Source organism: Mesitornis unicolor, unplaced genomic scaffold (genome assembly GCF_000695765.1).
Source record: "Mesitornis unicolor isolate BGI_N332 unplaced genomic scaffold, ASM69576v1 scaffold12740, whole genome shotgun sequence".
Lineage (NCBI taxonomy): Eukaryota > Metazoa > Chordata > Aves > Mesitornithiformes > Mesitornithidae > Mesitornis > Mesitornis unicolor.
The window spans coordinates 19,672-30,410 of NW_010160350.1; the positions used below are offsets into that span (position 1 = coordinate 19,672).

General features: G+C 38.9%; 1 protein-coding gene across 1 annotated transcript; it reads left to right on the forward strand.

Annotated features, from left to right (window-relative positions):
* Positions 1-219: 219 nt before the first annotated feature.
* LOC104544789 (probable cation-transporting ATPase 13A3) lies at positions 220-10,520 on the forward strand (the record flags this gene model as incomplete). The annotated part of the gene is made up of 7 exons (XM_010189755.1): positions 220-313; positions 2,160-2,333; positions 3,379-3,549; positions 3,870-3,940; positions 7,597-7,677; positions 9,460-9,529; positions 10,386-10,520. Coding segments are annotated over 7 exons (796 nt in total), but the record flags the coding sequence as incomplete, so codon positions are not given.
* Positions 10,521-10,739: the final 219 nt, after the last annotated feature.

The following is a 10,739-nucleotide window of genomic DNA, read 5'->3' on the forward strand; positions in this document are numbered from 1 at the left end:
GTCAAATTGCTACAAGCTCTTTTCCTTGTTTCAAAGCCTGCTATTTTTGCAATATTTCACTTGCATTCATCCAATGTCCAATTTTAAAGCTTTACTAGGACTCCTTGGGCCGTTACTACTGTTTTATGTGTATGCACTTACAGAAAATAACTCAAAACAACCTAATACTTGGGTATAAAATCAGTAACGATGCTTCAATTTTTAATTCTCTTGTTAAAGGTCTTCCATATCTCAAGTCGAGAAGTTCCATATCATACTAAACATGGAGAAAGAAGAAAAGAAATTTGTTAATAAAGCAGAGGAAGATGAGATGGTAAGCAACTCCGTTCATCTATTTTTGTACACTGAAAGAAACACGTTTTCATGGTTTTCTCTCTAAATGGGGCGTGTGACATCAGGAAGCGGACTGTCTCAGTTTAAATCAGCTCAGCAATTTTATAAGGTTATCCTTTAATATTTTTTGGTATGAAGAAATCTAACCTTGGAGTGGGGAATGTTTTTATAGAAAGCCTTTGGAAAGGTTCTGAGTTGGCTGCATTGAGGTCAGCGGTCCAAGAGAGAAAAGATTTTGGTACTTAACTGGTTTTTTTCAAATGAAAATGGAAGCAAAGTTGGGTTTGGGTTTTTGCTTCGTTTCGTTTTCTCTCCAGATCCTGGAGCTTTTCTCTTGCCGTGTAAAACATTAATGCTCCATAATGTGCCTGTACTCTGCATACTCTTGCATATTCATATTTATGCAGATAAGGCCCACTCCCTGAAGCGTGGCGAGGAGTTTTATGGTTATTTGGTAGCACATAAGGTTTGCTTCCCACTGGAGCAATGATATCTCCTATTGTTTGTTCTGGAAGAAGCAGCAGTTAGCTTTGACAGGAAAATATTGGCAGCTTCAAATCTTTCAATTTCTAGCCCATTCTAGAGACAGCAGAAAATATTTGGGATATATAGGAATTTTTGTTTAAAAAAAAGGTAGATTCCTGTGAATGGAAGTCCTCATTCCTTTGGGCATGCTGCTAGGAAAAGCTGTTCTTCGCTAGAGCAGCTCTAACATGGAGAGTAGACAAATACACCTTACAACAAACAGGTGCTCATGGTCTGATCACTACAACAAATGCTTTTCAGAAGAAATCATTTTGGTTTGGCCCAGAAGCAGCACTAACCTCTCCCGCTACCATTGATTCTTATTGGTAAGGAGTGCGTTGGGGCTAACAGATTAAGTTTTATCTCTGCATTTTGTCAGCTGAGAAAGCTTTTGTTAGGAAAGGAGTTTAAACAATTTCTAATACTGTTCAGTGACAAGTACAAAACAAATCCCAAAAAGTTGGTGTCCATATGAACAATTTGGGTGCGACCCAACGGGAAACTTCATTGCCCTTTTGCAGCAGGAAATATAATGTAATGATGTAATGTGAAACTCAGGAGTGTAACACAGCATCTCGTAAGTCACTGAATTATTTTCTGCCCCTGATTGTCGTCAGATTAAGTTGGTACTTGTCTTTGACCAGGCACATTTAATACTTCCTGTGTTTTTTTTAATGGGAGAAGGGATTTTTCCAGCTGGTGCAAGTTACAGAGCTTGCAGTTTGTAGTGTTTCACGGTAGCATTTCTTGTGAAGTTGCAGGCAAAATAAGCCAGTTTCTCTTCTAAAAAGTGGTGTTTGACAAATATATTTACATGCTTGTTTAGAAAGTATGAACTTCTGCTAGCAACACAAACTAAGGCTGTGCTAGCCTTCTAAACAACGCGTGCCAGCTGATCAAATGCTCGTGCATTTCCTCTCAACTTGTGCTGGGTCGTGGTCAAAAATGTGGTCGTTCACTGAGAGTTAAGGCAGGTTGTGTTGCAATCTAAGTCCTGAGGGAGCAGCGCAGAGGAGACGGGTCCTGTAATGAAATGTTATAAACGATGCGTGTGCTTTGCCTTTCTGAGGCTTTTACTGATGTTTGTATTTCTGACTGCACAAAACAGCCCTCCTTTCTGTTGCCTCCCCGTCATGTATTAAGTTTTTAAAATCTTTCCTTCCCCAGACAAGAAAAAGGAGAAAGTGGCTTTGAAATTTGATTCACTTTAAATACCACACTTTATGAAAAACTTCAGTTGGCTTCCCAAGCCAGAGCAATTAAAGAGGGTCATTGTTTGTTGTTTCTCTGTTTCCATGCAGGAGATCTATGGTTATGATCTGTGTCGATGGAAGTTGGTGTTGGTTACTGTAGGAGTGCTCTGTTCTGGTGGCTTTCTTCTCCTCCTCCTCTACTGGATGCCTCAGTGGCGTGTGAAAGCAACGTGCAAAAGGACTGCGCTTAAAGACTGTGAAGTGGTTCTGCTGAGAACAACTGTGAGTGTCCAGGAGGGCGTGCTTGCGTCTCCCAGTTTGCCATTGTTTGTTTCACAGAATCACAGAATGTCAGGTGTTGGAAGGGACCTGGAAAGCTCCGCCAGTGCAACCCCTGCCAGAGCAGGATCACCAGAGCAGTCACACAGGAACACGGCCAGGGCTTTGGGTGTCTGCAGAGAAGGAGACTCCACAACCTCTCTGGGCAGCCTGGGCCATGCTCTGGCCCCCTCACACTGACAAAACTTTGTCCTCATGTTCAGGTTGAACCTCCTGTGCTCCAGCTTGGGACCATTGCCCCTTGTTTCACGTCCCTCTTGCTGCCTGCTAAAATACACGAATCCTTGCCTGCAACATGGAAGTGATTCTGTCTTACAGCACTGCGGAGCTGTGCTCCTTGGTACTGTGCAGAGCTTTGCTGCCCATATGGGATGACTGACAGCTGTCTGCAGAGAACATAGCAAAAAGAGTCTTTGCTTTTGGGTTTTGAGAGTTAAATACATGAATGCAGTTGTCATCAAAAGTGACAGAACAGATACCTTGTTCATATATCTGATAATGTGGTTTTCAGGTGTTCTCTCCCTTGTTCAGGAAAGATGTGTTTGTTGAATTAAGGTGTAACTGCGGATCCAAGTGGGGTTTGATTTCAAGTGGTTTTCTTCCTCCACAATTGCTGTGTACAGTCCCTGGTTATGAGCTTGTTTTAAGTCCTAAGTTATTTAAAGTTGCAGGGTGGGTGCAGCTGAATGTGTAAGAATCCCAAAGTTCCTCCTACTGCAGAACAACTATATTAAATTGTGAAGGGCTGGAGATGTCAGAATTCAAGTACCAAAAGAAAAATATATCTTCAGTGCAAGAAAAGTGGCTTTTAGAATTGTGGAAAGAAAATGTATTCTTCAGGTAGCAGTTACTCACTTGGGCATATCTTCTGTAGTTATGTACGGGCTTTGCTAATCTGTCGTCTGTTGTTGACGTGTTTTGCTGCAGCTTTTGTAAAATGCTCTTTAAGTGATGTTTCAACCAACTCGTTTTTTCCCCTTTTTTAAAGGATGAATTCAAGATATGGTTTTGTGCAAAGGTTCGCGTTATGCCTTCGTTGGGAGCCAGTCCTTTACAGAATCCTAACCCTATTGTACACAAGGTTTCAAATGGCCATGCTGTTCATTTCTGTGAATCTGCTGCGGAAGAGAATAAAAATGATTTGAAAAAATATTTGCCTGTAAGTAAACTGGCAGTACTATGCCTGTTAACTTTTGATATATCTAAAGTAGTATCTAGAGTAAGCACACCCAACACTGTACACGTGAGCTGCTGCCTTTGTCTAAAAGGCTAATTCATGCTTTGGGTGGAGCCCCAATTCTTTTCTCAGCCTGTTACTGGAAATTGTGGAATGCTTTAAATATGATCTTGAAAGAAAACTCGTCATTTTTCAGTGAAGTTTCTCTAAATTCACTTTCTGTCGCTGTTCAGAATAAAGTCAGTCAGGAGAGGGGTGTTAGGCAGTGCCAATGTAATACCTATTATCTGTTGCCCTTGCAGATTCGTTATTTCACACATCACAGCGTGAAGTATTTCTGGAATGATTCAGTTCAGAGTTTTGATGTTGTACGGTAAGAATACTCTTTTGTGTTATCCTTCAAACGGCTTTTTTCTTTTTTAAAAATATAGTAGCATGCTTAAGAACAAGGTAAAAATTGGTATCGTATTCTGACCAGCTGCTTTACCTCATTGAGTCTTTGAAGCAAAGTGAGAGCAGAGAGATTTTTAACTCGGTGTGACTTTGGAGGGAAGATATTTGTTTAATCTACCTTTATTGAGCGTGATTCACATGGGGTGACAGCATGCACGTCTCTGCAGGCTTTTTGCCTGTTCTTGGAGTGTTGTTTGAGAATCAGAGCACCCGTTTATAGGCAGTGGGTTCTCCTCTTATAAACTCTTAAAAACTTTCCATCTGACGGAATAACTTATTCTTCACGTTGCTGCATAATCTAGACCCAAAAGGAGTATCAGTAAAGAGGGAAATTCACCTTGTTGAAATAACACCTTGTTGCTCACCTTTGTGTAGGTCTGTGCTGCACATTTGAGTCCCAGTTGAGGTGAATTTGGTCTCTGTGTTGTCACTCTTTAGTAACAGAAACGTGTCTCTTGCACTGATAGAAAACGTCTTGCAGCGGGCAGCGCTAGCTGCGCTCCCCAAATGTGGTGGCACTGTATTTTCTTTTATTCGACAGCACTCTTGTGTGACCTTAGGGTTGAAGAAGAGAATGCTTTTTTTTCTGATGCTACTGATCAGACCTTCTCATGATGCTAACAGGTTGAACGAACACAGGCATCTCCATTTCTGAAAACTGCTTGTTAAAATACGAAGATCAGTTCAAAAATACAACCTCTTAACTTAAATCGGTGTTCACTGCGCTGAACCATCATGTGGAAAAAGCCAAGTGCTGTATATAGAAAAAATGGAAGACCAGTAAGTGAAGGAAAGAAAAATAGCCAGAATTTCTGTAAGAAGAAACATACTCTGCAAACGTTTCTTATGTTTTGGAAAAAAGCATGTGTAAATAGTATGGGAAGTTATCAGCATTGACAACAGTGTAAATAAACTATACAAGCAGTTACAAAACTGAGCAGTCCTCCTCTGGGAGGGTGGGAATGTCTCAGTCCATGTGTAAATAATTAAAAGTTTTGTATGCATCTTTTGTGTTAAGCCTCCCATGAATTACAGTGGTGCAGGTAGTGACGCTTGTCATTTTGCATTACGGGGTCCTGTTTTCATGCCTATAGAGCTGCAAATTTCAACTGTTGAAAGGGAGTATTTCCCACAGATGAGATTAAAAAACCCTCAAAACTGTACTTTTATGCTAAGAACAAGCATGAGGTTGGGGGGGAATCCTAGAACTCAAGGTGTTTAGGAAAAAATTAATTGTTCCTTAACATTAAAGCAGTGACTTGAAACCTGGCATTTGTTGGCTGACTGTGGCTTTTGATGTTCTTGTGATAACTCAGCCAATTCTTAAGCCCTGGAAAAATCTCAGATATGCTTGTGAAGTTATGTGAGCATTTATTCAATCGCATTCTTGCTAATATGCCAAACTTTCATTTGTTTGATGTATTAGCGACGGCTGAGCCTAACCACTTGTTTAGTTTAGGTACTGTAGCTGAGCTGGGCTCCAGTATTTGGCAACTGAGTTTTAAAGAGGAGAAACAGCTGGATGTGAGACATACCTGACACTGACAGAGCACTAAGTGACTTTTGCACAAGGTCAAATAAGAATGAGAGTGAATTAGGTATGATCATTTAATGAAGTACAAGATACCACCTGCAAAATAAAGAGCTGAACTTATTAATGATAAGTGGAGCATCATAGGATGGTTTGGGTTGGAAGGGACCTTAAAGATCATTTAGTTCTAACCAATGATTAATATTCTGAAAAGAAGTCTGAAACATTTGCCCTCCATTGGGATTTTTTTCTTAGTCTGCTCTTCAGTTTCTTATGTAAAAAGCAGAAATAGGTATTACCTATTAACTTGGTGGAGAATCCAGGTAATATTTGTAATGAGACGAGATATGAGACTGAGGGCTTTGTAGTAAAATCCAGAAGGCAAGCAACACAGCTGTAGATGTGATCTAAGCACAACACTGCATCATGAAGATGAATTTTCTCTGTGTAGTCAGTTATGTGAGTATGTGGAGACAGGACGGTTTGATCACATAATTAAAGACTTGGCACAAGAGAAGCAGATTGAGATTTCTTGGGTAACTTATTCAATTATGAGAGCTCGACTTTGATATTGTTCTTTTTTTTAAATAATGTAACACGAAGATCACTGTTTTAAACACAGGAAATGCAAGTGTAATTCTTAAACTAAATCAGAGTTGGTCACATAGCCAAAGAGGATGCAACTTTGACCCCGTGTGTCTGTTTTGTTTAACTAGTGTCAACTGAATCTGACCGAGCTGATGAGTGCTTTATGTCATAAACTGTGCACACAGGGATTTGTTTTAAAAGCCTTGGAAATTCGGTACTGTAATGGTACTGTAAAAAGCAGAGAACATCCTGCTAGGAGTTTTGTCTTTGCATGGACATTACACACATAGGTATCCATGTTTGCATTTAAAGCACTTAGTTTTAGGACCTCTTCTTAAGCCCACTGTTTCATTCCTTTTTGTGCAGGAAAACAAAAATGGAATCATTTGCGATAGGATGGGAGGAAAGGCACAGCTATTAAAAGAGAATCATATATCTCTTAATCTAAAAATTGGAATTTTAAAAACCTTGAGCTTGAAAAATTATAGGTAGACTTTGTAACCCTGTGGCCAGATTCACACACTAACATTTTCACCTTCTGCTCTTCTATGAGAGGTTGGCAGAAACATGGTCCTACCCTTTGCAATAGTGAGGATGTTTAATGCTTTCTCTGTGTTCTAGAGAACGGAAATAATTCTTACTGTATATGCACAGTAAAGAGTTCTTTCTTCACTGGGACAAGTCTGAATCCGTTTTAGTAGATCGTTTGCCAATATAAAAAAAGACTTGCATTAAATAGTGCTGGTTTTGTCATGTCATCTGTGAAAGCCTTTTGGAAGGTAATGATATTTTCCATGATTTACTGAGTTTGGTAGTTGAAATGATCCCATAGCTGTAAATACAACAGTGTTTCAGGTGTGCTTACTTTTCTGCAGATCTTCTAAGTGACAGCATCTGCTTTTGCAGCATTTGGAAAAGTCCCATGAAGATGAGTCTTCTAACGATAAGGAATTACTTCAAACGTAGGCTGTGGACATGGATGAGACTTTGGTAGCAAGATGCTGCAAAACAGCAATACAGATTTATTTGGTTAATAACTGTTTCTAAAATACCTCTATTACTACTTGGAGGCAAATGAAGATAGTTTGAAGAAATATTAATCTGTGTTGATTTCATGCAATGTTTTATAAAACTTGCTCACTATTTTTTTACTTTGGAAGCCTTTCAATGCCAGTTATGCCAGTATTTTACTTCATTTTTGAGTGTATCTCCATTTCGATTGAAATAGATATGACTATAGACTACAGAGTGAGACATGTCAACAAGAGGACTGCTTTTAACATTTCATTGGTATCTGCAGTTGTGACAAAAATAGGTAGAAAAACAGTAATCCATAGACTTTGTTCTTTTATAATACAGCGTAACTCTTGGCAAAGACCTAACTCTTGAGTTACTGAATTCTTCATTTTAAATACCAGGTTTCTTAAATAACTCATTGGCTTTTTCCCTTCACCTAGAGGTCTGGATGAATCTACATTCTGCTCTTCAATTCATAATGAGCACAGCACGGGCCTGACGAAGGGGATGCATGATTACAGGTAACGTTACACTGTTTGAGGGAGGAATGGGTTTTTTGTTCCATTTCCTGTGCTCAAAGCCTTAACAAAACTAGAAGGCAGTTGAGTGGTTAGTGTTTACAGACAGCCTCTTACTCTGCCTTTGATGAAGGCTGAGAGATGTACGAAGTTCTAGTTTTTCTTACCTATAGGTTCAGTAGGAACTAGTCTCCCCTACTGTGTTTCTTGTACTGCACTCACTGACCATGGGAATTGGCGCTATTGCTTAAAATAACGGTAGGATAGATTTCTGAAATTGTGTTTGCTACTTAACATTTTGAAATAAAATGAGTGTACAAGAAGAATACCAACAGTTATACCACGTTGGCAGGTATGCAGTGAAATTTGGCGGTTGATGTAAAACAAAGTTGTTGTTTTTCCACATAACTCGCCCTTAAGTGACAGAAATGTGGCCATAACATATGTCACTGTTGAGGGATGTTTTTGGGCTCAGAGGCATAGGCTGATCCCCAGTGGAAAAGTTCACCAAGGGCTCTTTACTCTGCCTGAAGCTGCAGACTGTTGAATGCTCGAAGGGAGCGCCAGGGGACATCACTCTGCTTCTTGATTCTTTCCCATCCTTGGCTAGTGGTCGTTGTGAGAAAAAGGGTACTGAATAGCTAAGAAAGAATATTTGATGCTAGGAAGCAGCAAACCTGGCCTAAACTGTAACTAATTTCTTATTTTAGGAAGATCAGGCTGAAACTTTGCAGGACTTCAGCTTTCATTTTAAAAGCTTAGTTGGTATCCGAGATGTCCCCCGTAGCTTGCATGGATCTGTCTCTGGTTGCATGCCACTCTCTTAATTCTGGTTGGCAAGAAATACTGTGAAAAAATACTAATATTTTAACATGCTATTTTAGACTAACTGTGTAAGCATGCCTGTCAAGCATACTTAAGTGGATAGTTAGAGAAGAACTTAGCCTAGAAAAAACCTTTAAAGTGTGGCTTTAGTGGTGTATAGTGCAGGGATTTCTCAGTTCTCAAATGTGAGCAGCAAGCTGGAATGTGTATTGTAAAAATGCAGATACATATTTATCAGTGTTCTGATTTATTGATACCATTACCCAAACCAGAATAGACTTGAATAGTTTAGATTCTGTTGCGTTCCTGGTTAGTGGGTTTCTTGTTTGGTTGGTTTGTTTTTTGTGTTTTAATTTTTGAAATGAGACCTTCTTAGAGTTTAACATATGGAAGTATCTGCTTGCTCTTCAGTCTATTTCCTGTCAATCTGTGGCTTTTTCCACAAGAGAAGTATTTTCCTTAAGAACATCCTTCAAGGGCTTCTTCATGTCAGTGTCAGATCTCATCAGAGGTTAATGAATTCTTTTCCTTTTCATGATTTGCCTTTCTTTATGCTAAGAATAAAACTAAGCTACAGGACCATGAAAACAGTAGCTTACTGCAGGGTAAGAGTTATACTTGTTTGAGCTTAACTTAAGGAGAACCCCATATTTGCTTTCAGAATGGTACGTTTAATAACATTGGGCCTATACACGGTTCACAGGGAAATCTTATTGTGAAAGAACCTAAGAATTAAATTGCCATTTAAATTGAAGTATAAAATAATTATCTTCATATTGGAACATCCCAGTGGGCAAATGTTTTCTGGTAATGCCTTTAGAAATAGTACGATAAATAAAAGGTGCCACAGATTAAGTAGTATTTCAGATTTTCTCATATTAATAGATTACTTTGAAATCAATAAGATTTCTAATAAAAAAACTTAACTGTCTTTCACTATTTGTCTTCTTTTTAATATAGAAAAGCATTCTATGGAGTAAATGAAATTGCTGTGAAAGTGCCTTCCATTTTTAAGCTTCTGATTAAGGAGGTAATACCTTTTCTTTAACAAATTTTTTAAAAAGTAGATCATTAAGAGTTACTTGAAGTACAGTGACTGTTGGACTGGTCTTCAAATAGTGTAGAACAGAAATCTTACCCCAGAGCCCAGCACCGTAAAGCAAAATGATACAGACCTTTGTTTATGAGCTGTCCAAGCTTAAGAGGCCTGAGCTGTGGGCTCTTCGGAGTTCACAACCTGGTGCCTTAGCAAGAAGCTTAGAAAATGTGTTAGAATCCTTTGAGAGGGTATGCATCTTATTTATTTGTTGTTGTTAATTTGAGACATAAACTGACTGATTTGTTTTCTCCATTGTCAGCCCAGGGGTTGTATATCACAGTGTAAGCATCAGGTCAAATGTGTTCTTGCGTATGCTTTTGTTGGATTTGTTCCATTTTCCTTTTATCATGTGAATTTGAATAACTGACTTGTTATCCATGTGCTGTAATCATGCATGGTAGAAACTTCTGAACAGAGAAGCTCTCCAACCTGAACTAGCGGAGTAAGAGCTTGAGGTGTCGGGGCATTTAATAAGAATTAGATAGTAACATCCAAATTAATCTAAGAATTGTGACTTCAGGTGCATCAGATATTCCTGTAATTTTGCTTTGAGGTGTAGAGGAGAATGCCCACAGTCTTGAAAGTTTGTATTCGTGTATTATTTTAGTGAGAAATGTGCTTTTGAGGGGTTGAGGAGGTAGGGAGCAGTTTGGCAAAACAGACAAAAACCAGGTATAAAGAACTGAGAGGTTTATCTCCTCTATGGACGAGGAGGATGTGTCTGACTTTTACGATGCAAAACGCATGTGACCTTTTGGTGTAACTTTAATGTTTGTCTTTCTTCTAGGTTCTCAACCCTTTTTACATTTTTCAGTTGTTCAGTGTGATATTGTGGATCACTGATGAATATCACTACTATGCATTAGCAATTGTGATCATGTCTGTAATATCCATCGTTAGCTCGCTCTACACCATTAGAAAGGTAAGTTCAAAGAAAACAGATGCATCTTTTCAGCTTTTTATTGATTTATTTTTTTTTTAATGTGAAATTGCCTGCAAGTCTTCAAGAATTTTTCAGAGGTATACAGGTAGAATGTTGTTACAGGTTTTCCCTCTTGGAGCTGAAATGATTTTGATTTACAGTTCTCTTTGAGACCCTTCTCTGCTGACTGTTGGTTGACAGTCGGCTTAACATGAGCCA